At 46.7% G+C, this 27,014-nt stretch overlaps 1 protein-coding gene across 7 annotated transcripts; it reads left to right on the forward strand.

Moving 5' to 3' along the window:
- The first annotated feature begins 271 nt into the window (after positions 1 to 271).
- LOC310685773 (RING finger protein 37-like) lies at positions 272 to 26,705 on the forward strand. 7 transcript variants are annotated; one of them, XM_083458683.1, is made up of 7 exons: positions 318 to 531; positions 5,078 to 5,194; positions 13,654 to 13,748; positions 16,704 to 16,804; positions 18,380 to 19,559; positions 22,705 to 22,866; positions 26,209 to 26,705. In XM_083458683.1, exons 4-7 carry the CDS (start codon positions 16,751 to 16,753, stop codon positions 26,415 to 26,417), a joined length of 1,605 nt encoding a protein of 534 aa, XP_083314809.1. In that variant the 5' UTR covers positions 318 to 531; positions 5,078 to 5,194; positions 13,654 to 13,748; positions 16,704 to 16,750; the 3' UTR covers positions 26,418 to 26,705. The 7 variants fall into 7 exon arrangements, with proteins under 7 accessions (XP_083314806.1, XP_083314812.1, XP_083314809.1 ...); XM_083458684.1 differs by lacking the exons at positions 318 to 531; positions 5,078 to 5,194 and adding exons at positions 10,121 to 11,856; positions 13,053 to 13,550; XM_083458685.1 differs by lacking the exon at positions 13,654 to 13,748.
- The last annotated feature ends 309 nt before the right edge of the window (positions 26,706 to 27,014 follow it).

The following is a 27,014-nucleotide window of genomic DNA, read 5'->3' on the forward strand; positions in this document are numbered from 1 at the left end:
CGCAACCCAAAGAAGTAACGGGAAGCCGCGCCGCTGGGGAAGCCGCAGTCTGAACCGGCCCCATGGCGCTTCGGGCCTGTCTCGGAAGCGCCTCTTGACGACGCCGACCGCGCTCTCCCCTAGCAACAGCCGGGGCGACGGCGCCCTCTTGCGCCTGCGCGGCGGCAGCAGTTTTTTTTACACGCCCCTTTCCTCGTGCTGGAGCATGCGCACACCGGAGAGGCACCCGGGCGCGTGCGCAGAACCGAACTTTTCTCTCGGCGCGCCTGCGCGGATGCTGACTTTTTTCCCCCCTCCCTCCACTGCCTCACCTCCAGTACTTAACGTCAAGCTAGCGAAGGCAGTTGAGCCCACCCGCTTGCCGTAGGGCCTCTCCCGGAAGTGCGCGGCCGAAGCGGGAGGCACCGGAAGCGCTCCTGAGGAGAGAGGTCGCGCAGGGCGGGGAAAGAGGCGGCTTGCCTGACAGGGGCCAGACCCGGCGGCAGCGGAGGAAGGAGAAGGAGGACGAGGACGGAGGCAGCGCCGTTCCCGGTGAGTGAAGGGCAGGCCGAGGAGGAGGAGGAGGCGCTGTCGGTGTCCTGAGGGGGGCCCGGCCCTCTCGAAAATAAATACACCCCCCCACCATACAAAGCGGGGGGAGGGTGACGCGCTCGAGGGGGGAGGGGCGATGCTTGGAGCCCCTGCGCGGCACGTCACAGTCGCCTCTCCTCAGCCCCCGCCCACGGCTCTACGTTATAGGACCCTGGGGAACACGTCATCGTCTGGGAGTGACGTAATCTGGCCGGTACTCTTCCCCCCACTTACCACGCCCCCCGTTTGCGTCATAGACCCCAGGTGCCTCCCCCCCATCTCTCTGCTGGCACGTCCAGACTTTCATTGATACCAATTTAGCCTTCAGGGAGGGGCCAAAGGCTGATTTTTCTTAAAATAATAATTCAGGGTAAATTGGTAGCAAATTCGTGTCTGTGGAAACACCTGCAGGGAGCCCCAGGGGCTATGAATGGCTCCTAGCCACGATGGCTATGCCCTGCCCTCTGCAGTCAGAAGCTGTGATGCTTCTGAATGGCGGCTGCCAGAGGCCACAGGAGAGGAGAGTGTTTCTCTCCTGCTCGGGTCCCACTTGCAGGTTTCCCAGAAGAGGAACCTGGTTGTCCACCCTGAGGACAGGATGCTGGGCTAAATGGGCCATTGGCCTGATCCTGCGCGGCTTTTCTTACGTTCTCAGTGGAGTGAGCCACATGCAGTTTGCACAGCAGGCACTTTTCTTAATGCTACCATTATGGATTAGCGTGTGAATCAGCCCATCATCTAGCAGCCCAGGATTGTCTGCTCAGCAGCCGCCTCTTAGGTCTCAGGAAGAGAAAGGCCAACCGAGGAGGCCTTGATATTCTGCCATGTGTATTCTGCCTTTTTCGGGGGTGACATTTGCAGAGCAGCACTGCAGTGGCAACTATCACATGTCGAGACACCAGGCACCTGCAGATTTCTTGTGCATGGTGTAATATGATTATAAAGAATGCCTAACATTCCCTTTGGGGCCTGTGCATATGTTTTCCCTCTGTTATAATAAATTAGTAGTAATGACATTTCCAATGGTTTTCTGTAAATGAGGCACTATACATAAAATACACAGACTGAACTTTTATAAGCTAAATAAGACAAGGCACACAAGGTGAACTGAATTATTTTGGGTATATATCATCTCTTAATACATCACAGGCAAGGACAAACAAACTGAATGCATACAGAAGGTGATAAATTCCTCTTTCTTGGAAATCATATAGTTGTAGAGTTGGAAGGGATGCCAAGGATTATCTAGTCCAACCACCTATACTGCTGGAATCTCAACTAAATCATACGTGACAAATGGTAATCCAACCTCTGCTTAAAAACTTCTAGAGAAGGAGAGTCACCTCTACTGGGAGTCTGTTCCACTGTCAAACAGCTCTTACTGTCAGAAAGTTCTTCCTGATCTTGAGTTGGAATCTCCTTTTTTGTAACTTGAAGCCATTGATTGGTACGGGTACTACCCTCCTGAGTGGGAGGAAACAAGTTTGCTCCATCTTCTATGTGTCAACCTTTTGCATATTTAAAGATGGCTGTCATGTCTCTTCTCAGTCTCCATTTTTACAGGCTATACATACCCAGCTCTCTCAACTGTTCCTCATAAGGCTTGGTTTCCAGACCCTTGATAATATTGGTTGCCCTTCTCTACACACGTTCCAGCTTATCAATATCCTCCTTAAATTGTGATGTTCAGAACTGGACACAGTTTTGTGTCACCTGCAAATTTGATGAGCATCCGCTGAATACCTTCATCCAAATAGTTTATAAAGATGTTGAACAACAGTGAAACTCTGATAGAACCCTGTGGCACCCCACTTGTCACTTTTTCCCAGGATGGTGAGGAACTGTTAGTGAGCACTCGGTTGGTCAACCAGCTACAAATCCACTTAACAGTAAACGTGTCTTCCACCAGATATTGGAATAGTTGAAATCTCCCATGACTCCTTTTTGAATATTTTGTAATCTTCTCTGTAGGAGGGCATCACCCAAGTCTGTCATGGAAGTCTATAGCAGTGTTTCCCAACCTTTTTTGGGCAACGGCACACCTGTTTAATGAAAAAAAATCTCGCGGCACACCACCATTACAGCCCCGTGACGTCACGAAAGTGAAAGTTTTTAATTTTTTCCCCTCCCCCTTGCCGGGGAACCTCCAAGCTTTGGGGGGGGGGGAACCTCCAAGCTTTGGCAGGGGCAGGGAATGAGAGCCGCGAGGCGGGCGCTGCAGACGGAGGCGCTGCCCGCCGAGCTCGCAGCTCGCCTGTCGAAGCCTGCACGATCACCCGCCGTGGGGAGCCGGGGGCGGCGGCGCGGTTGCCGGGCAGCGGCGGGGGTGGTGGTGGCGGTGGCTGCTTGCCGCCCTCCTGGGCGGAGGCGGGCACGGTGGGCACCGGCACGGCCAAGGGCCCCTGCTTGGTGCCGTCGGATGTGGAAGCTCGCTCGCTCGCCGCCCCGCGTGTGCTCGCCGAGCGGCGATAGGATGTAGCGAGCGGCGATGGGGCTAGCCGGAGAAGAGAGGGCGAGCCCCCTCCCCTCCGGCCCTAAAAAGGGCAAGCCACGCCCCCTCCAGCCAGCCAGGAGGCGTGGCCGGATGGGATTCCCCTGCTCTCGCGGGGGGCTGAGATGGGATTCCCCAGTAGCGAGCGGCGATGGGATGTGGGAGCTCGCTCGCTCGCCGCCCCGCGTGTGCTCGCCGCCGCCGCCCCGCCTCTCACCGCCCGACTCACCCGCCTCCACGGAACACAAGGCAAAGTTCCACGGCACACTAGTGTGCCGCGGAACAGCGGTTGGGAAACACTGGTCTATAGCAGACACCTTCAGTAAGGTCACTGTTGTTTCCCTCTCCTACAGTTTTTACCCATATACTCTCAATCTGTCTTTCATGCCCCAAGTCATGCATCTCTTCACAAGTGTAAACATCCTTTACTTATAATGCTGCCACTTCTCCTTTTCTGTTTGATGTATTCCTTTTGAACAGATTTTGCAATTTCAGTCACGAGTCTCATCCCACCAGGTTTTAGTAAAGCCTACATGGTCATATCTGCCATCCTGTTTTAAAAGCTCCAATTCATCTTACTTGTTTTCTATACTCTGTGCATTCGTGTAGATACAACTGAAACCATGAGTCATTCCACTGCACAGTGGTCCTTCTATAGAAACTACATGGGGCCCTCTAGCACAGAATACGGGCAGGTGTCTTTTAACCCATTTCCACTGCAGGCTGCAGTCTTTTCTGCATGTTTTGCACTTTGATTCAACTTGCCTAGATGTGCATGAGCCACCCTAAAAAGGCACTAGAAGCCCCGTTTTCTCTGTACTCTCTTAACAGTTATGCCTCCCTACTCTCAATTCACTTATTTCCTCCCCACCAGCCCAGCAACTTCTTGTATCAATGCAGGAAAAAGAAGCCAATCAATTAGTCCTGCCTACGTATTACAGGCATACTGTTCTGACATGTTTTGCTTTTGCCCACTGCATTATGGGCTAGAAATCTGAGCAGTTTTCCAAAAAATAAAATAAAATTGTAAGCTCTGGGCCTTTCTTTTTTTCTGGTTCTGTGGTGGCTCCACTTTCTCAACACCAGGTGGCAGCAACAGACTTTTCTTCTCATCTATGATCAATTACTACTGACAGAACAACATATTGTGTGGTTCTGCTAGTTTTTGAAACAGAATTTATTTTATTTGCTTTACAGAAAATCTGTATGTATTCCTTTCCTCAGAGAAAGGGCCGCTTCGAGAGCTTAATTTTGATGAGGAAATGGGCTGGAGAGCAATGGTTTAAGGAACCTCTCTTCTCTTCATCAGCCTTCAGATTGGCATCTCAGGCTATCTATATTTTGTAAAACAAGAGTGTAAAGAGAATTTCAGGCCAATGCAAAAATACGGTGTTCTACTTTGCAATTCATCAGGGTTTTGTTTGCTTGGGGAGGAGCTTAACACAGTGGTAGATCATAGGGTTTTCATGGTTGCTGTGATCTCAATTTAAAAGGATCAGGTAGTAAGTCAGGCTTCCTCAAGCTTGGCCCTCCAGATGTTTTTGGCCTACAACTCCCATGATCCCTAGCTAGCAGGACCAGTGGTCAGGGATGATGGGAATTGTAGTCTCAAAACATCTGAAGGTCCGAGGTTGAGGAAGCCTGTAGTAAGTGTTGAGAACCATCTTCTGTATCCCACCCTGGGGAACTGCTGGTCGTTTAAGATGGGCAGTACTGGGCTAGGTGTACCAGTAGTCTCTCTCCTGATATGTCAGCTAAATAAGCTGCCTCTATCCTCATGTGGATCATTTGGTTCCTAGCCTAATTTGTCCTGAGGTGGGTGGGCAGCTGTAATAGTTCCACCAAGGGTTCTTGAAATCAGTTGTGACCAACCCTGCTACTACTTAACTTAGACCACAAGCTTAATCCTAGTCAACAGTGTGATGCAGCAGCTAATGCTATTCTAGGCTGCATCAACAGAGGTTTAGTGTCCAGATCAATGGAAGTAATAGTACCTCTCTACTCTTCCTTGGCCAGACCACACCTGGAGTACTGTCTCCAGAAGAGATTGAGAGGAGATGATAGCCATCTTCAAATATGTAAAGGGTTGACACATGGAAGATGGAGCAAACTTGTTTTCTCCTGCACTGGAAGGTAGGACGCATACCAGTGGCTTCAAGTTACAAGAAAGGAGATTCCGACTCAACATGAGGAAGAAATTTCTGACAGTAAGACCTGTTCGACCATGGGGTGGAAGGTGGTGGCCTCTCCTTCCTTAAGGCTTTTTAAGCAGAGGTTGGATTGCCATCTGTCATGTATGCTTTAGTTGAGATTCCTGAATGGCCAGGGGTTCGACTCGATGACCCTCGGGATCCCTTCCAACTCTACAATTATATGATTCTATAGCTATTATTTCCCCACTCTGACACATCGTTCACATTTTGGGGAAGCAAATTCAGCAGATTAGCTAAACACTGTACAGTTAAAATACTACTTTGTTGTCCTGAATCTCCCACCATTCATCTTCATTGGATAACCTCGTTGGGTTTTAGTATTATATCAAGAGTGGGGAAGGGGGGGAAATATCTCTCTACTCCACATTTTTTCCATGCTCTTTTCACATTTCTTCTATGCCAGGGGTGTCCAAACTTTTTTCAAAGAGGGCCAGATTTGATGAAGTGAACATGTGTGAGGGCCAACCAATGTTGTTGACCTTTTATTTAGGATTGGGCTCGTTGAGCTTTTTTTAGGATTTTACCCCAGGAGATAGACTGCCATAGGGGCCAGATATTAAACCAACTGGTGGGCTGGATTACACCCCCAAAATGGACTTTCCATATGCCTGTTCTACACTAAATAGTCTCAAATGTTTGTAATATTTCCTCAAAGGAGAGTTGTGCCAGGCCAGTGAAAATTTTGGTTACTGTTTTTTCCAGGCCTCCACTATGTTTTTTGAGATGTGGTAAACAGTATTCCAAGTATGGTCACACCATAAATTTAGTTATAGTACTACATCTAAACTTTGGCGTCTGTTAAGTTATTTCACCATGCTTTTGATTCTAAGTAACCCTCTGTGTAAGCAGATTAGACACAGAAGAGAGTTAATGGTGGTTTTGCTGGCTGGGGGTGGGGGTCTTTTTCACTGCCTTGACTTTGACAAAACTGCCTTCTGGGAAGTGGTGGCAGTTCCTGGAGTGCTAACTGAAAACCTTTTAAACACCAAATCCAATTTTTTGGCTTACTTTCCTTACCATCAGTTACACTGCATCAACTCTGTGGTTTAGCATTTGAAATCAACGTTGCATAGTAGTTTTAAGTTGTGCTTAACGCTAAGCAAAATCCTTTGGACTTAACTCAGACATCATGTTTCCACCTCCCTATTCTTCCTCTTTCTACATATGGATTTTCTGGCTTGCTAGAATCATAGTTTGAACCAGATTATGTCTGAACCAAACCAGTGACATCTCACGCTGTCATTGTGTAGCAGACATACAGATGTGCTGAAAGCCTCTGGTCTTTGCTGCTTCCAGAGCAATACGAATTCATTGGAAATACAGTCATACCTCCGTGAACATCCACCCTCTTGATCGTCCATTTTGGCGGACGTTCATGGCAATCCCAGAAGTACTGGAACGGGTTACTTCCGGGTTTGCTGCTTTGCACATTCGCTGAAGCGCAAAAACGCTCCACGCGCACAGCGACACTCTGTCAAGCGTCTCTTTTGTCGAGCGTCCAGGACTCCAGAATGGATCCTGGACGCTCAACGAGGTACCACTGTACATTCAAAATCAAACTGCCATTTTGTTTGAAAGCTGGATGTTGCTGAATGTAAGTGGTTCTTCAGGCATAAATCCAAAGCCATCTTCTCTTGCCAAAGCCATATGGACTGTTACTGAATCAGCAGGCCCATTGTGCATGGGGCATTCAGGTAGCCCTCAGCCATGGTAGAGCGTTCAAGAACTTCCTTCTTCCATTTTTTTACATCTTGTGTTGAGCATCTGTGCCTAAAGAACAGCCAGATAAGGCTTCAAAGTTCACAGCTTCTAGATGCCTGAGTGATCCTGTTTTAAAAAAGGCATTTTGAACTATCATTTATTTCTCGTTTTCTGGGGCCAGCATGTCTCCAGTACCATTATCTTCCAAAGACCTGAAACATTTGAAATGTCCTCATTGGACTTGAGGGTTGGGGTGCTATTTGGCAGTTATAAAGAGCTTTCAACTATAGTTGTCACCAGCTAAAAAAATCTCAGTTGGTTCATCAAGCATATAAAAAAAGAATAAAAACAATAGTCCTGCAAGGGAGTGAGAATGCTTTTGATAGTGCTTTTTCTAAGGACTTCCGCTTGAAAACAATTAACCAGGGCATTTGATTAGTCAGTCAGAAGTCTGAACATCACAGCCCTGCTTCTTGCACTTTTTAAGACTTTGGGTTGGATCCATTTCCACTTCAGCCAGCAACAGCTTCGGCCGCTGATAGTGGATGTGGGACGTTTGATCACACTAGTCATTCAAGCTTGCAAAGGCAGGATAAAGGCAGCACAAAGAGTTGTTACTTTATAGTCGGGAATGGACCCCAACTGGTGTGTCCTAAATCTTTGTTTAAATGCTATTTGTGAATTTCTTCTGTAAAATGTTTGAGAACCACTGTAGGCCGCATACTGCTAAGGGGGGTTGCTGCTTCTTTCATACTAAAGATTTGCACAAACCTTAAATATTTGAAGTTAACATAGGGTATTATCTGCATAGACATTCACTAATGTATGGATACCATTCATAGCATATTCTAGTCCTGATAGAGATTCCTGTAGTAACCGAGCACCTAATCTCTTAAATTAAGGGACCTGTCCTTCACTTTGCAGAATACCTTGGTTGCGTGAGAGGATGGAGCAGGATTATTGCTGAGTATAGTCAACTTTCTGGTGGATATCCATGTGCTGAGATTGTTTGAAGTGCTGGGTAAAAGCTGCCTTTCAGGGCATGTCTTACTATAGTGTTAAACGGTTAAGTCTTTTTAAAAAAGAAAAAGAGAAGCCATCGTGACGGATGAAAGCCACTCATTCTTCATCTGCCCTTTTTTCAGTACCTGGGACCATTTCTGACCTGGTAATTGTGACCATGGCTACGAGGATAATATGCCGAAGATTTGCAGGGCAGCCTTGCAGGGCAGCTGCGTTTTCTACTACAAGCAAGGCTGGGGGCAAGACAGTATTCTTCCGAAAGGCAGAAGAAGGCGGCCAGCCCACCAAAGAGGCGGGAGAGAGCTCTAAACCCGCCACCATGCTCAAACTGTGGAAACCTGCAGAATACCGGGTATCTTTTAATCCGTCCGCCTACCCAGGAACCAAAGCCATATCTCGTGAGGAAGCCTCGAGAAGTTTGGAGGAGGGTTCGCTAGAAAGTGACTGTCCCAGGATTAGTGCCAAACCGTTACAGAATGCCTGCAACATTACCTGCTCGCGGAAGCTTTCGAGCACGCAGAACACACTGCTGGATTTGGAAGGCAATCACACTCGGCCCATCCAACCTTCTTTGGAGCAGCCGACTAAACTGGACCCCGTGAAAGACAACGGGGAAGCAGCTGACGTGGAGGCTTATGACCCTAAGGAAGATATCAGGCTGTTCCAGAAGCAAAGGCCCGAATACAGATCTCTGTGCTACAACCGAGACGAGTTCCCTCAGCCCATTTCCATGGAAGAACGTGACCGGATATTGCAAAAAATCGCTGTGTTGAAAAGTAGCCTGAAACCAAGAGCAATCGCAGAGTATTTCTTCAAGCTGAGCTGCTTGCCAGTGGAACAACAAGTAAGCATGAAGTCCAATCCAAGGTTTTCTGTGCTGTGCCGCTATGGAATTGAGAAGGTCCAGCTCTTTGATATTTCCGAGCTCATGATGGTTTTAGAAGCATTTGTCTGCCTGGCCATCCCACCCTCCCACTCTATGTTGAATGTGTACGAAGCAGAGTGCTGCCGCCGGGTCTGGGACATGACGCTAGACCAGCAGCTGATGGTGGCTGACCTGTGGCGCTGCTTAGGCCGCAGCGTCCCCCAGTACTTGGAGAGCATGCTGAGCTGTGTCAACGTGCGTTGGAAAGAACTCTCTTTGCCCCACTTGGTCCAGCTGGTCTACATCATAGGTGAAGGCCGTAAAGCCCCTGAAGAGTTAATGAAGAAATTGGACTTCTTGGTGTTAAAACAGTTGGACTCTCTCAATCTAGAGGAAGTGGGTGCCATTTGCTTAGGGTTCTTCAAGTCACACAACGGTCTTTCAGAACATACCATGCGGAAAATTGGAGATAGAGTCTCTGCCCGTATGTCAGACATGAGCTCTTTTGCCTTGGTGAATGTCCTCAAGATGTACCGCTACACTCATGTTATTCATCTTGACTTTATGAATCAGCTTGGGAATGTTGTTCCTCCCATGATACCAACTATAGGCGTTCAAGGTGTCATGCACATCACCCTTGCCTGTTCAGCTTTGCATTATCTGGATGAAAGGATTATGAACGCTGTTGCTGCCTCTTTGCCTTCCAGAGTTTCTTATTGCCGGAGCAAAGATATTGCCAAATTCTTGTGGTCATTTGGATGCTTGAACTACGAGCCCCCCAATGCAGAGGAGCTTTATGCCAGCCTCGAGGAAGAGATGCGCGCAAAGATGCATGAAATCCAGAAATTCCCGGAGCATTTCCTCACCTTTTTGTTAGCTCTGGCATTTGCAGAACGGTTCCCGAACGACTTGATAGACTATGCTTTGGGTCCTGAGTTTGCAGAATTAATCAGCAAGAGTGAATTTGACCTTAGCAAGGACTTGTTCACTCTGGATGGCACAGTGGAGATTGAATGCCCCAGTTACACAGGCCATCGCCTTGAGCCGCGGCTTAGGCAAGAGGTAGCAGAGATGCTGTGGAACGTTGCCAAGAAGGATATTTTAACGAAGCCGGAATCTACTGAAGCTCTGTCTCTACTGGGGGAGATGTTGGGTGGGCCCCAGTATGTCAAAAGTCACATGCTCTTGCCTCATACCAGATCTGTTGATTTGGAGATTCGTTTTGACTCTGACCGAAAGCCGTTGCCGTTTAACTCTCAGGCAGTTGTAAAATTGGAACTGAATGAAAGTGGAGTTTCTCTTACAGATGACTTGATGAGTCAGCTTTTAAACAGTAGGCCTAGTCGCCAATCCCCCGTGAATAATACTGAAAGCAAGATAGAAACGTCTACCCCAAACAGAGCAGCAGCAGCATTGCCACAGGATCCGCCCCCGCCCACTTGGGATCATTTTACGTTTTCGAACGGAGTTCCACTGACGGGCGCCATCTTGAATGCTTTAACCAAACCCAAGGCCTCTTCGTGCGAAGCTCCAGCCCCTCGGTTGAATGAGCTGCAAGGGCAGGATGTGAAACTAGCCGTCCAGGTGTCTGGCAAGAACCACTACTGCTACAGCACCAAACGTCTTCTGGGGTTCCACAGTTTGAAAAGGAGGCAACTCCGTCAAATGGGATACGTAGTGGTAGAACTGCCCTTCTGGGAGTGGCTGCCTTTGCTCAGGCGTAGCCGGTCGGAAAAGCTGAGCTATTTGCACCACAAAGTGTTTGGCGCTTTAGATGACATAGGTAGTCAGTGACCTGTCTGCAGGTTTTCAGAACCAAAATTCTGAAAAGTTTCCTCACACACTGATGCTCTTGGTCTTGGGCAATGTAGCTAGGTAGTTTAGCACTGCCATATAATGTACCTTTTCGAAGCTGCTCGGTTGCCAGCATCTCTTTGCAGGGTCTGTGCTTCAGTATTCTTAGGAATGGCAACATACCCCTGAAATGGTCCCTAGCTTGCGAATGTCTCTCGCAGTGATTATCCTGTAAATAAAATGTTTATTCTAATAGAATTTTATATGTGCTCTTTTTCCTCCCTGGAGTGACAGCTAGCTTCTTTGAAAGTGAACAGGGAGCGGGGAAAGCTCTTCAAGCGTTAATGGTACCAATGCAGTCCAGTGGTAATGTCTAGATGTAATCCCCAGCTCACTTATCACTCTAAATGAGTCTTATTCTCCATCTGCAAAATGAGAATTAGCTTTGCCTACATAACCGGGTGGGCTAGGAGAAATGCGAGCGAGAGTGATGCTGTAAAGTGCTTGGCATTTTAAACTGTGTATTTTGTTTTTCACAATCTCTTCTAGAAGAGGCTCTCCTTTGTTGGAAATTTTTGAACTGAGCTTAGGTGGCCATCTGCCAGAGATTCTTTAGCTGTGACTAGATGGCACTTGGAGTCCCTTCCAGCTCTACAATTCTATGATTCTAGGAAAGGCATTGTGGGTAATATGGAATGTTCACATAAATGTGATAGGTTTCCACCATCCTTTATTACTAATCACCTTCTTGTTTAGAATTCCTGGGTGGAGGTCTTGGGTGGGTTTTTCTGCTGTTCCAAATGAATGACTGGAACATACTTTGAATGGATTAATCCACATTTATTGATCTTGAGTGCACAAAACAGTGATTAATAAGGAATTAATTGCAGAAATATAGGCAAATAATGTTAAGAGCCACTGCTATTCATATGCAGTTTTTCTGTGGCATGGGATTTATTGCCTTGCCTTTGCTTTACAGGTGGCATATAGTTTTTGAAAGGGGTTTTTCATGATATATTTTTTTGTCAACATCCCTATAGCATTGCATGCTTCCCTCTGTCAAGGCTTGTAGGGTTTAGAAAGTCTCAGATTATTATTTTTTTGGCAGGGGCACAGGCAGCAGCGTTCTACTTTTAAGCTAAAATTGGGCTGTGACCTATAGCTGTTTCCAAGTTCCATACATATTCTCATCTGGCTCCGTAAGCTGAATGCTTTCTTGTCAAAGGGGCATAATTCTCAAATGCAGAAATGTGGTAGTGATGTAGCTTGCTGGACAGCCCGGGGTAGTGCTGTCAATAGCTACTCTACTTTGGCAAGTATGAATCTCATCCAAGCAAGGAAGCTTTTGTAAAATGGAAGCCCCTGACCCTTAAACAGCTTTTGATGTGCCACAAATGGCAATGCAGGTATGTTTGCTCACACAAGCTTTCTTTAAAAAAGAATATCTTTTCGGCTAGTTGGCAAGGCCAATGTGGTCTGCTACAACATAGGCTTGGCTGAAAACGAAATGTTTCTTGCGCTTCGCTTGACTTTTGTGGCTAAGTTCCTAAGATAAACTGGGTTTTGGGGGAGAGGGGTAGGATGTAGAGCTGGGTGACAAGCAAGAATTTGGTAGAACACCACACAAGGAATTTTCACTCAAAGGAGAAAATGGGCATCAGCAGGCATAAGACGAATTTGAGACAGCAAGGGTCCTTTTGGGGAGCCTCATAATGGAGAGGAAAGGCTTGTTGCACCACCCTGTTCCCCTCAAAGCATCTCATCTGTGGGCTAGTGGAATGAATGCCTTTCCATCTCTATACCTGCTTCTGCACTCCCACCTTAGGGACCTTTCCTCAGCCATCATCGCTCCCGCAATAGGACGGTACAAGCAACACCTGCTGCATGACCTCAACTTGTTAGATTTCTGGGATACCTTCCTTGGAAAACCTTTAGGAGGTTAAGAATTGCTGCAGCACTCGGAGTCAAAGTAGACATCATTCTTAACTGTGTGGCTAGGAACCTGCCTGCTGGCTTCCTACAGGCATCTGGCTGGCTGCTGTGAGAACAGGTGGACTAGCTGGGTCTTTGGTCAGCTCTTCAATACGCACAGCTTTTATTTCTTTTTAATAATGGTGTGAGTGAAGGAGCATTGTTCACCGGGAGTGCAGTTCCCAGGGAGGCAAGGTCGCTCTAACCATTCCCTTCCCAGATGAGATCCCCACGAAAATTCCACCACTTTGGGGCCAGGGGAGATGCTCCCATTGGCTAAGTGAGGGGTGGGAATTTATGACAGCACAAGTAGAATAAAATCTAGTTTTGGCCTTCCATGACAACATGAAGCTGAGCGTAGCACCCCTTGCATCCTGCTAGACCAGTGGTTCTCAAAACTTTTTTCTCTGGGCCAAACCTTCAGAATAAAAATTTCCTTGCGCTACACCAATTTTTTAGTTGATAATAAATACATTGGAAAACAAAAAAGAAACAACAACTACCAGTGCCTGATTCATAACATAGAGCACAACTGCTTTATAATACGATCATGGGACATCCAGAAAGTATAAAGCAATCCAGCTAAATAAGAATGTGAATCATTTCCAAAATATAATTATAAATGAGCCTCTTACATATGTTCATTAAGCAGGTATACAAACTCCATGAGGGGTGTGAGATTGTTTTTGCCAGGTAATCTCATTCATATTAGGTCTAATTTGAGACAGACACTCATCTCATCAACACAAAGAAGCCTTTCTCTTTTCCGATCTTTCTTTACTTGTCATATCCCTGTTCACAGCAGTATGTCATGGAGAACTGCAGAACAATAGCCCATGCTCTTGAAGAGAGGTGTGGATATGGTTTCTGGCTGTATATCCAAAAAGAGTCCAGTAGCATACTCTTGTCTTTCATTTTCAAGGTACAAACACTTAAAATGCAGGCCATTTCCTCCTCATTCAATGTCAGTCCTGAACAGCTGCAATTTGCAAAGGTGTCTCTAACCCAGTCTAAATTTTCTGCAGATGATGGGAAGTAATGGTCAATCTTTTCTTGCAAGATGTTCCTGTACGAGGCCATGTAATTCATTGTCTTTTTTACCTGCGGGAACATTTTCAGGGTATGTTGCTGAAGCTTTTTTTTTTCTTAATGCAGCTTGTTTTGTCTGTAGCTGCGAGGATATTGTCATTGTGGGCTTGCATACTGGCATTGAGCTCATTCAGCTGAGTAAAGATATTGACCAAGTACGCCAGCCTTGCACACTAGTCCTTTTCATTCAGTTGGTGCTACAAAGGGTTCCCTTCTTGTTCCAAAAACTCTTAATTTGTTCTTCAGTTCCAATACCCAATCTAAAACTTCTGCACGACAGCCAGTGAACCAAACTACACTAGAGTGTTTAAATGTTTCTTTGATTGTCCTTGAATCTTCCACTTTGCTTGCCATCCTCTCCTGCCTCACCCTTTGAGATCTACTGTGCTAGACCTACTACCTTTCTGTCAGCACTCAGCCTTTGCTGTCCTGGATTCCCCCTTCCCAAACAGATAAGATTCTGCTTGTTGAAGGGAATCGGAAGATGTTGCCAGTAGGCAGGCTTCGTGCTTGAGGAGGGAACTAACCAAGCCTTTTCAGTGTCAACATAATCATGGATTAGATATCCGTCTCAAAGACCTTTTCATTTAAATGTATATTGGGAGTTATTGCTGAGCTAAACGAGGGAGGGTGTTGACAAAACTCAAAGGGATACCAAGCTGAAAGCAGTGTTCAAAATTAGCCAGGCACATTTCGCATCTGGCTATTGGCCACTTGCAACCAAGGGAAGATGCCTGGGCACCAGGAATGGTGCCTGACGTCTCAAACATCTGCAGGTGCATGCCTGGGGACCTTGGATCTTGACTGTTTCCACACACCTGCAATGCATCCTGTAGAATTCTGGCTGTGACTGGCCCAAGGTCACCCAGTGATCTTCGGGGCTGACTGGGGATTTGAACCCTGGTCTCCCATGTCTTAGTCCAACACTCCAACCATTACGCCACACTGGCTCTTCTGTTTCCCAAGGAGAGGGATGCTGGTCATCAACCCTGGCCGTGACTGCAGGTTCTGCTCTCACATCCAAGGACCATCTTTTCATCCATCCTGCTTGAGCTGATATGATAGAAGCAGAGCTGTAGTATAGGGTTACCAGACGTCCCTGGAGTTGCACATCTGTCACTGGACAAATTCTGTCCCCGGAATGTCCCCAGATTTGCAAATCTGTCCCTGGGAAACGTGGCAGCGGCAGCCTCCGCAGCCTGGAGCCAGCCTGTTAGCGCAGTTGGCTCTGTCTGGCTTCAGGAGCTGCTCGCTGCTGTGGCGCCCGCCATTTTTCCTGTGCCACGGCAGCGAGCAGCTCCTGAAGCCAGACAGAGCCATTGCACAGTTTTTTTAAAAAAAACCTCTGTGCATTTATGTTTCACAGGGTGCGAAAGAAGAGCTTGGCACCTTTATAGACTATACGTGTGCTTGGGCCCAGGGTCTTTTGCCTCACCATCCCCACTACTGACTCCCTGTTGCTACTCAGCTTCAAAAAAAAAAAAGTGTCCCCGGATTCATTGAAAAAAAAATCTGGTAACCATATTGTAGTACGGTGGATGCTAGCTACATCAGTTTTTCATGCACTACATCCAGCGTGGGGGAACCTTATTCCAAGAGCCTTATTCCCTTTCTGGGTTTGGGGGCACATACAGTTGTGGCTGCAGCAATGAACGTAAATATTATGGTACAGTTAGCTGGTTTTTATATACACACACAAACACACACCTCTGTCTTTCATCCAGACAAGCAAGAGGCATTAACAGAGTCCAAGGACACATGCCAAGCTGCCCAAACGCTCCAGGATAGTAAGGGGTGTGCAGTGTTCAAAATTAGCAGGGCACCAGGCACATTTTGCACCTTGCTTTCGGCCACTTGAGACCAAATGAAGATGCCTGGGTGCCTGGATGGCTCCTGACAACGTCATCTGGAAGTGGATGCCTGGGGATCACTGGATCTGGACTGTTTTCACACACTAATACCACGTCCTGTAGAATTCTATCTTATATTTTGTCTGCACAATCAGAATGAATTTCTGGGACCAAAATGCTTTTTCCATGCAGCCTAAGCAGGAGCAGCAGCCATTAAGAAAAAGAGGTCGGAAATAAGCCTATATATGTGTGTGTGGACTGTCCCTGGATCAAATGACTTTTCTTCTCTTTAAGTTCTCAGAGTTCTTTTTTTTTATAAGATATTTATTAAGATTTTTTAAAGTATAACAACAAAAAAATATAAACAAAAAAACACCAAAAATACAAAATAAAAATAGTTTTAAAAAAAACCACAAATTTTCCATTACTTATTTTCCTTTAGCTTGTTTCCCAGACCTCCTCATACCTCCCTTTTTTGTATTCCACTTCCATCTGTTGAATCAGCAAATCCTTACCCTCTTTAATTATCCTAATCTTAATCTTAAAAATAATAGCATTAAATTTTTACCTATTTATAACCCTTTTTTCATATTCCCTTAAAGCATTACAGCTGGAAACCACTTAATTTCTATCCAACATCATTCTAACATTCATTAATTTTACAATATTTCTGTAAGTAATCTTTAAATTTCTTCCAATCTTCTTCCACCGACCCTTCTCCCTGGTCTCGGATTCTGCCAGTCATTTCCGCCAGTTCCATATAGTCCATAAGTTCTCAGAGTTCTTAACCTGGCTCAAGGTTGTCTTCTGAACAAGCCAGATGTTTAATCAATCACAGCCAGTCAATCATTTGAAAAATAGGACTTTAGAGCCGTCCAAAATGGCAACTAGACATTCCGTTTCGGTGACTGCAACCTTGGCTTGGTGAGTCAATCTTCCAAGGCCTGGAAAGCCCTATTTAGGCCTGGGCATCACTTTGTTAAAACACAACATTACTGTGCTGTAATGCAATCTTCAAAACACCAAAACAAATGTTATCATCAAAGCACCAATTTCTGTCACATCACTTGTTCACCACAGTTATTTAGTTATTAGTTATTTAGTTATTAAAAAAACTTTTGTGTGCTTTATTTTAGAGCCAAGTTGAAGATTGGGGAGCTGGTTTCCACCTTGAGCCACAAAGATGGTGATAAATGTTTGCCTCCCACAATTCAAGCCAAGAATTCACTGCAACAAGGTACTCCCCCCCCAAAAAAAAACCCCACCTTGCTCCAGGTTAAGAAAACAGAGGGTGAAGACTTGGCGCAGCATCTCAGGGCCAAAGGAGTTAACATTCTAGAGATCAAGGAGTGCTTTGACTCAGCGTCTGGTTGCAGAACTAAATTGACACTGCTTATGCATGGAGGCTTCCTGCTGCTGCCCCTGCTGCTCATGCATATCCTTTCTGAGAAAATGTGACTTAGTGACACCCAGGGTTGTCAACGTCTGCAGCAGATCAGTTTGTGCAATGTTACCCGCCTAATCAAGCAGCAGGTGGTTGGGTTCTGTAATCCTGTCACTGCACCAGCATCACCCTGCAAACAAAAACTAGATTCTTCCAGCTTGCCACTTTCGGCTTGGACTGGTAGGTCCACCTTGGCCCTGCAATCATGATCAGACAGCTGTTCCCCCACCCCTAATAAAACCAGTAGCTCAGCAAAAGCCTGAAGGAGAAATAGACCCAACTATAGCTGGCTCAGATACTGTATTTGTCTCTGGTGGAGCTTAAAAAAAGCATGAATTTGGCTGGACCGCCTCCTGTTGCAAGTCACTGGCCAGGGAAGTGACATCATAATGGAAGATCAGAAACTAGAGTACTAGCAAGACAGGTCAGTGTGGCCTTGCTACTTTACAGCTTGGTCAGTTGAACTCTCTTGTAGGCATATGTTTTCGTACTGGAGGAAAAACCAAAGCTGCCCTGTGGTGGGACCTTCAGGCTTGGAGAGAGTCTTCCTCTGAACACCACCAGAGGTTGAGGGCTACCTGGAGACCAGCCACTGTGAGGAGAAGGATGAAGGATGCTGGAGCAGAGAGGCCTTTGATCTGATCCAAGAGGGCTCCTTGCACGCTTTTCCTCCTCCAGCTTTTCAAGAGAAGGTTGTACGAGTGTATCTGCTTGGGATATTTAAGATGGGCTGTGAGGAGGGGGTCTTGCAGATTTAGAATAAGGTAGCAGGGTGATGAGAGGTTCTTTTGAAACAGATGCCCCCCGCTTTAACGTTTTCTTCTTTCGGTGGGGTGCAAAGTGCGTCTGTGTAACTCAAGCCAGTCAGCCACGATAAAAAGCTGGAGAGATTAGGGGCATGCGGTAAAGAAAGTTAAATGTTCCACTCCCAGTTATTTCAATCGGAGAATTTTAAGCATGTGCTTTAACTCTCCTGTTGAAATCCATGGGAGCTTTCATTGAGGGCGAGTCCTTTTTTGTTGCTGCTACAGGATTCCAGTCTCTTTCTGTGTTGTTACGCCGGCGTGGCATGCAAAGACTGTGGAAAAGATTGTCAGTCCTTTTCTTTGAGAGCCAGTGTGGTGTAGTGGTTAAGAGTGGTAGTCTCGTAATCTGGGGAACCGGGTTCACGTCTCCGCTCCTCCACATGCAGCTGCTGGGTGACCTTGGGCTAGTCACACTTCTCTGAAGTCTCTCAGCCCCACTCACCTCACAGAGTGTTTCTTGTGGGGGAGGAAGGGAAAGGAGAATGTTGACCGTTTTGAGATTCCTTCGGGTAGTGATAAAGCAGGATATCAAATCCAAACTCTTCTTCTTCTCTACCTGTAGATCTCCGCTGACGGATACGAAGTAGAAAACCTGGTCTCAGAAGACCTTGCCAAACGCAACCGAGGCTTCCGCTGCGAATACTTCATCAAGCCCCCGGTCCACGTGACTCTCTCTTTCCCCTTCAACGTAGAAATCTTCCGGATTAATATAGACGTCTCCTCCGGTGGCTATCAGAACATTACTGGGCTGGATATTTTCACATCTACCTCACCCAGCAAAGCCTCTTGGAGCAGTTCGGATTCTCCCTTCTCAGGTCTGGATGCTCAGCCCCCGTTGGACAAGGAAGCTTTCACGCTGGTGGGCAAAGCGGTGCTGAAGAATCAAAGCAAAGTGACCTTCAGCCACCGAGGCTTCCGGCCGAGGCTTCCATTCCATCAGCAGATGGACACTCTCTTCTCCTTCCCTGGCTCGGCGTCTCTGGAACTGTGGAACAAAGGCCCGAGCTCCCTGAGCTGTGTCTCGCACCTGAAGATCTGCATCACCCATGTGGCTGGTGGCGGTCTCCCTTGCATCAAGAAAGTGGAGGTTTGGGGCCAGCCGGCCAAATCCTGCCCCCACGAGGTGGTGGACGACGTGCTGCGGGCCGTTCAAGGCTTCGGAGGGCAGGCTGCCGGCCTCCCGTCGCCAATGGAGAGCGACCTGGCGCCCTTTGGCAACCCGGACAGCCAGGAGCAGAAGCTGATGGACGCCATCCCGGACATTCCCGAGGAGTTCCTGGACCCGATCACCCTGGAGGTAATGACTCTCCCCATGCTGCTGCCCTCGGGCAAAGTGATCGATCAGAGCACGCTGGAGAAGTGCAACCGGAGCGAGGCGTCCTGGGGGAGAGTGCCCAGTGACCCCTTCACGGGGGTGGCCTTCAGCCAGCACTCGCAGCCCCTGCCCCACCCCTCTCTCAAGGCGAGGATAGACCACTTCCTGCTCCAGCACAGCATTCCCAGCACTCGCCTCCTGGGGAGGGCTCAGGCCACGGGGACGGTGGTAGCTTCCTCCATAGCCATGTCTTCCCTCAAAAGGAAAATGGACCTCGTAGAGCAGAAGCCGGGCGGCCAACGCAGCAGCACGGAGCCCTTCCATTTCCCCACGACAAACCTTGTTACCACGTCTACCTCTGAGTCCCGTGCTAAAAAAATGAAAACCGATTGCGATGCCAACTCCTCCCAGATGGACTGCTCAACAGGTACTCCTCTGTCCTCTTAATATGCAGAAGGAGTCTGTTGGCGAACAACCTGGATTGCTGGCGCTGCTTCATTCAAATCCTCTTTTTTCCTTTCCTTTTATTTTATTTTTTTAAAAAAGCTTTATTTGACTGTTCGGGTCTATAATGTGACTCTTTGAACGGCGAGTGGATAGGGAGCAGTGGTGTGGGAGGAGGGGGAAATGACTTTCCTATGCAAACTATATTATTGGATATTTTGCATGGGGCAATTTGCATGGATAAATTTTCAGTTTGCATCAGGAAATTTTCTGGCTCCTTAGAGCAGCCTTTGCCAACCTGCTGCTCTCCAGATGTTTAAAGTCCCATCTGCTCCTGCCAGCACCAAGAACATTCAGAGGGGCGTTGTTGTCCCCAGTGTTGTGCAGGCCTGGCTGGCTTCACCTAGGGAGTCAGGCATGCAATTCTGCTGGTCTCATATTGCTGTGAGGTTCAGCCAGCATCCTTGCCTTTTGAGTTTCAAACATCTCTTGAGGACATTATTCCGGCAATGGGCCCATGCAGCTGTTTAAATTGATTAACCAGTCACTTTAATGGTCATTTGCATCGTTTGGGATGGCATTTTAAGTTGTTGATGTTGTACACCATTATGATAAGGCAGCACAGAAATGCTTTTATAAATAAACATCTGGAGGGAGCCAGGTTGACAAAGACTGCTCTGGAGAGCGATCTAATTTAGCAGATAACAGTTAAAAACCTTGAAGCTGTCCAGCTTTCCTAATGTTGCATTTGCAGTTGGCATCCATAGATTATTACCAATGAATTAACAAAATGGGAGCATTTTCAGCATTGGAAAATTAAGCACTACTGCAGCAGGAATAAGCTACGCCTTTGTCGCTTGCAGCTGTAAGACAGAGTGGCATCATGTCCAGGCCATTTTCACAGGGAGCTGTCTTCTGTTTTGGATGCATCCTTCCTCTTGGCTCTGCTGCATTCTTTTGCTGGTTAATTTTATGACCTCCATTACTGTTTGCCTCCTTTTCTGTTTTGTTGAGCCTTGATATTTCCAGGCCTGTTCATTCTGCACGTCTCCATTGGGCAATAGGGAATTCTGATCTTAAAAGTACCTGAGAACCTCTCTAAAAGAGTCTTTAGACTCCATTGTTTCAAAGATAAGAAGCAAAACTGGGCAGTCTCCACCGAATATTTTAGCATTTTTGTCCCTATAGTGGTCAGGAGGTAAAAATGCTGTATTCCACCCCAGGTTTTCTGTTGCCCAGCTTTGGCCATCTCTGTCAGCTTGTGGATTGCCTCCTGCCTTTCTGTTTACCATCCCACCCAGACAACCGTGTTTGTTGTTGATTTGTTTGCATGGTGGGGAGATGACCTTGCATCAAAATAAACGTCATCTCTCTCTTTTTTTTAATAGATATTTATTAAGAATTTTCCATTTTAAAAAGCCAAAAAGAAAAAAGAAAAAGAAAAATTAAAAACATATACAGTTTAAAATCCTTATTTTCTATAACATATTTCCCTGACTTCCCCGCACCTCCCCTTCTTATATTCCAATTCAAATTGTAAATTCAACAAGTTCTTGTCCCCAATTTTTAACCTTTTTATACTTACGGTAATTAATTTTAAAAAACCAATTTTACCTTATAGACCTCAAAATTTATACCTCAGTACTCATTCTTAAATCCTTTTTTCTAAAGTCGACCCAAATTCCCTTCCACGCAAAATAAACGTCATCTCACACTTTGCAGTTCCTTTTCCTGTCACTTTCCTTACTGCAAAAAGTCCAATTTTGGGGTGGTTTGTTGCCCAAGAGCACTAATTAGGTACAATTTCATGCCCTAAATTTGCTGGCGTGTGATTGGATCCCACTCGGAAAGAACGACAGTCTGGACGTGCCCTCATCTTTCCAAAATAATACGGTTTCAGACAGTGCTTTTTTTCTAGAAAAATAGGTGCCAGTACATCAAGTTGTTGCAGTTCTGCACTATTTAACAACAACGAAAAAGGATGCCAGTACTGTGCACACTTGAGTACCCCCTGGGAAAAATGCATTGGTTTCAGAGATGAGGTTACAAAATGTGTATCCTCCTTTTTTTAAAAAAGAAAAAGAAAAAGGATTAGCTTCGTTTTCAGAATTTGTTTTTTAAAACATGCATAAATAACTTTGTGATTTTGCCACAAAGCTCATTACAACTTCATGGTCTTCAGGCTTCTTCTTCCTGTTTCAAAACAACAAGACTTGGGTTTGTGCCCATTGACACCCTCCAACTCAGCTGCAAGGAGCTGTTGAGAAGCTTTCACTTTTCCTTAATGAAAAATCGCTAGAGTTGTGGTCAAACAAGCCAGCATCTTGAACTTCCGTTTGAAGTTGGCTTGTTTCAAGCTAGCCGTAGTTAAGGTCGAGTTAAGGTTGGGTTTGGATGATACAGCAAGCTGCGGTTATTGTTTTTTATTCAGCTTCTGGCCTCAAGGAAGAGGAGGAAGTCCGTCAACCGAAAGCTCACAGTGGCTTGTTAGCTTCGTGATACGCCACAGTCATAGTTTGTTGCCACATTCGAGCAGTGGCAAGTCAGTTACTTTCTGCCAAATCTATTTACTTTCCCCTCTTCCTTCCACTGCTTCTTGATTACAAGTGATTACTCTTTTCTTCATAAGGAGTCCATCCCATTTCCCCCCTTATCGCTAGGCTGTGCGCAACCTCCGGACATAGGTCAGGTCGATGTGCGATTTTCCTTGAGTGGGTCAAGGCAGCCTGTATTGACCTGGGACAGCTCCACCCAGAGTGATCCAGGGCTGTCAAAAAGGGGTTTGGGTGTTGGTCGACCACATGCTTAATTAGGATTTAAAACATTAATTGAGCATGTGTTTGGAAGGGTGGAGAGGAGGGGATTCAGATGAGAGTCTCTGCCTTGACTCCTCTGCTGCGCAACTCCTTTTATCGACCCCCTGCGCTAGCAGACAGAGAACACTGGATCCTAGGAAGACGAGCACTGGAATCCTTCCTTTTTATTTTTTAAACTTGCTTTTTAAATTTTTTATTGCAGCACAGCATGAAAGACTGAATTGCCCATTGTTTTGCTGCCTGCTCCCTTTGTAAATCCAGAGTGACTATTTCCAGATGATGATGATGTTGATTTTGCAAATCTCTCCGCAGATCTGCTTTCTCACGAACAGAGGCTTTCGGACAGTTTAGATAGCGCCTTGAACTCGGCGCTCAGCTCCATGCCGCTGTTCACAGCTAGCTTGACGAAAGGGCAGCAGCAACCACACACCGGCGGCGGCTGCCCTGGCCCGTGGAACGCGAGCAGTGGACACGGTAAAGAGGCAGCGTGACACTGCAGGGTTGCTGGCCTGGGGAACGGCGGTTCTTGCCTTCCTCTTTCGGAAAGGGGTGGTGGGAGGCAAGGTTTGCAAAGCGCTCCTAATGCTTGCTGCGTGAGAAAGAGTCCTCGGCTGCCCAGCAGCCTAGCTAGACGTGGATTGCACAGGTGGGCAACTTGCAGCCCCAGGTCTAACTTCAAATGCTGCCTGAAAGTGATCGCTTCATAAGAACGCAAGGAGAGCCTCCTGGATCAGGCCGGTGGCACCCCTAGTCCAGCATCTGGTCTTCAAGGTGGCCACACAGTTGCTTGTGGGAAACCGGCAAGCAGGATTTGAGCACAAGAGCAGCCCCCTTGCCTCCTGTAGTTTCCAGCAGCTGATATTCAGAAGCATGCAACACGTTGGCAATTAATATACAGAACAACAATTATACATACTTTATCAAAGTCTTGAGACGTATATTGATACGTATGGCTAAGCAAATCAGTCTCTTAAGCTTAAGCCAAGAAAGAGTATTCTCTGTAAAATTGAATATCAATATGTGTATCAGGACTTTGATATTAGACCACTGAAGAAGCCTGGAAAACTATCTTGGGAGTGTGCTACCTGCAAGCCCCAGTGAAAGGGCCCCATGGGGGGCAAACAGCGGCCTCTTGATTACTTGGACTGCCAGGGCAAAACAGGTGCAAAATGCCAGCACCCTGCCGCCTACAACTTCATTGTCTACAACTTTATTAACATCTATCTACAACTCCACTAGCATCTCTCGGTATTGTGAATAACACCGAACTTACCTTTTGTTGGTGTCTTCATGAACTTATCTAAAAGGCTGAGTTAAGCATTTGAAACATCTATTGAAACCAGACATTATAAGTTCATTTTAGGCTGGGGAGTTTGCCAGTTTTTGTGGCTTTGTTTAATGTTTTGTATTTTTCTCAGAAGGTTGATAAAGTATGTATAATTATTGTTCTGTATATTAATCGCCAACGTGTTGCATGAGTCGCACTACTTCTATCAGCAGCACAGGTTGCATTTTTCTAGTGATATTCAGAAGCATGGCTGCCTCCAGCTGTGGAGGTAGAACATAGCCATTCTGGCTAGTAGCCATTGGTAGCCCTTCATGAATTTGCCTAATCGTTTAAAGCCATCTAGGTTGGTGGCCATCACTCTTGCAGGTGTGAGTTTAACCACACACTGCAGGAAAAAGAACTTTCTTTTGCCTGTCCTGAACCTTCCAACGTTCTGCTGCACGGCATGTTCTTGAGTTCTAGTATTATGAGAGAAGGGGCGAAACATCTCAAGATTGTGGCCGCAGCCACGTCTTGTGGCCATGAATTCCACAACGTTGTGGTGTTTCTCCTGCCAAGAGAAGCCGCATCAGAGAGCCGTTAGAGGAAGCCCTGGACCTCATCCACCCAGGATATGTGTGCTCTGCAAGATTAGCGTGCCTTAAAAGACAGGAAGCAGATTTGGCTTATTCACTTGTGCAGATTTGCTGAGCACTTGCGGTCGAATGGGCGGGACCTTAAGTAATGTTTATATATTTAAAGGAAGGTAACCAGGAAATGGTGACCTCGGAGGTTCTTCTCAGTTCGGAGGGCAGGGAAACAATCAATCCTCTGAGTGGTTTTATTATCTAATATGCATGTTGACATTCTCCTTGATATATACAGATCCTATGTTCTGAGTGCATGTCTCAGAAGAGTCAGGCTGTATTCAGAGATGATAGTTTCCTCCATCCCAGAGGCTGGTGACCATAGCAAAATAGATTGAAAAACAGACTGGTGGTGTAGTGTTTAGAGCCTGGGAGAGATCAGGGTTTGAATCCCCACTCTGTGCTGAAGTTTGCTGGGTCGCCTTGGGCCTGCCACTGCCTCTCAGCCTAACCTACCGTATTTTTCGCTCTATAAGACGCACCAGACCACAAGACGCACCTAGTTTTTGGAGGAGGGAAACAAAAACAAAAAAATATTCTGAATCTCAGAAGCCAGAACAGCAAGAGGGATCGCTGCGCAGCTAAAGCAGGGATCCCTCTTGCTGTTCTGGCTTCTGGGATAGCTGCGCAGCTTGCATTCGCTCCATAAGACGCACACACATTTCCCCTTACTTTTTAGGAGGGAAAAAGTGAGTCTTATAGAGCAAAAAATACGGTACCTCACAGGGTTGTTGGTTGGGATGGAGTGAGAAGGGGGGGGGGGGACTATGTATGCCATCTTTGAGCTCCCCGGAGTAAAAGGGGGAATATAAATGCAGTAACAATAATGCATAATATTCCATCAAACTTCCCCACCCTTTCCCGACTCACGTTGACCAGAGTGCCAAAGGCTTGCAAAAGGTGCTTAGGCTTCTACATGGTGGTGTCTGCAGTGAGTGTTGGTATTTCACGCAGTCCGATGCTGCAGATGAGATTGTTATAAATCACACGCCTGTCTGAGAAGAGCGTGAGAAATGGAAGACAGTCTTATTCCTTCCGCTGTAAAGTCATACCTCAGGTTACAGCCACTTCCGGTTGTGCTTTTTCGGGTTACGCATCCGCCAAAACCTGGAAGTTCCGGAACAGATTACTTCCGGGTTTTGGTGGTCATGCATGCGCAGAAGCGTCGAATCGCAACCCGCGCGTGCGCAGATGTGCCACTGCGGGTTGCAAACGTGCATCCCGCACGGATCACGTTCGCGACCCGAGCTTCCACTGTAATGTACTTTCAGTTTTACTTGTCCTGTTTATTCTCTCCGAGTTGGAGAGAACAGATGCCATTATGCCTTTGTCTGTGCATAGTGTGTAAATACCGTATTTTTTGCTCTATAAGACTCACTTTTTCCCTCCTAAAAAGTAAGGGGAAATGTGTGTGCGTCTTATGGGGCGAATGCAGGCTGTGCAGCTATCCCAGAAGCCAGAACAGCCGGAGGGATTGCTGCTTTCGCTGCACAGCGATCCCTCTTGTTGTTCTGGCTTCTGTGATTCAGAATATTTTTTTTCTTGTTTTCCTCCTCCAAAAACTAGGTGTGTCTTATGATCTGGTGTGTCTTATAGAGCGAAAAATACGGTAAATAGTAGATTAGCTCTACGATGCTTCAAGCTTCTTGCTGTGTAAGCTAGAAGATTAGTGTGCATAATACCAGGTGGTTTATGTTGCCGAGCACACTGGAGATGAGGGGAGAATGCTTTCTCCAGAGCTGCGCATACTGGAGGATGCTCGGAGTTCTGGGGGCTTGCATGCTCGCCCCCAGGGTGTTTTTCCAACAGTGAGGGGGAATTCCCATTATTTGGGCTTGTATCGCTGACCGGGAGACCCCAAGGGCACTAACGTGTGCTTCTTCCTCCTTTGTTTTTTTGCAGAGCACAGTAGGAGTGACTCGGCCCAAGGGTGTTCTTCCTGCTCCCGGACCTTCTCCGTGTACTTCAAAACGGAGCCCGTTTACCAGCTCCCTTGCGGCCACCTGGTGTGCCGCTCTTGCCTGGCCGAGAAGCAGAAGTCCTTATCGATACTGTGCATGAGTTGCAAAAGGCTGGTTGCCACGCACGACATCCTGAGGGTCCACTTCTGACACCGTTCTCACGACGCTTTCTCTGGAATTTGGATGAAAAACAAAACAAAAGTGAGCTGTTGGGGGGGGGAACCAAGGAGCAGAGGAGACCCGTGGCTGCTCCACACGCTTCCCCCCATCTCCTTTGAGTCGTGCCAGGATGGGAGACCTTGCAAAAGGAAACTGCAAGGTTCTGAAGAGGACTTGCTGCCTTTGGAGAGAATCTTGATGCAGCTACAGCGTTGCGCATTGTGCCAGAGCTAAAGCGATCAAAGGATAATAAAGCCATATGCTTCTCTAATTTAAAAAGGTCATTTGTATATAAAGTTGTGTGTCCATCTAACTGTGCTCCATTATTTTGCTACTTTCCAGGGGGCTCAGGCCTCTGCGGCTTCTTGTTCCTCATTTCCCCTGTCTTCTGGTCGATAGCGCTTTTTTGGTTATAGAAAGGAGGTGGTTAATTTGACTTCCGACCTTCGGGGGGGGGGGGAAGCTTGCAGAAACTAGGTTTCCTCTTCCAAAAACCAAGTAACTCTCCATATGAGACCCTTGAACGGTGACGGTGGCCATTTTCATTAGTTGTGCAGTCTGTATAAAAAGTCAGTGTGTTTACACACA

The sequence above is a fragment of the Podarcis liolepis genome, assembly GCF_965112155.1.
Source record: "Podarcis liolepis genome assembly, chromosome: 9".
NCBI lineage: Eukaryota > Metazoa > Chordata > Lepidosauria > Squamata > Lacertidae > Podarcis > Podarcis liolepis.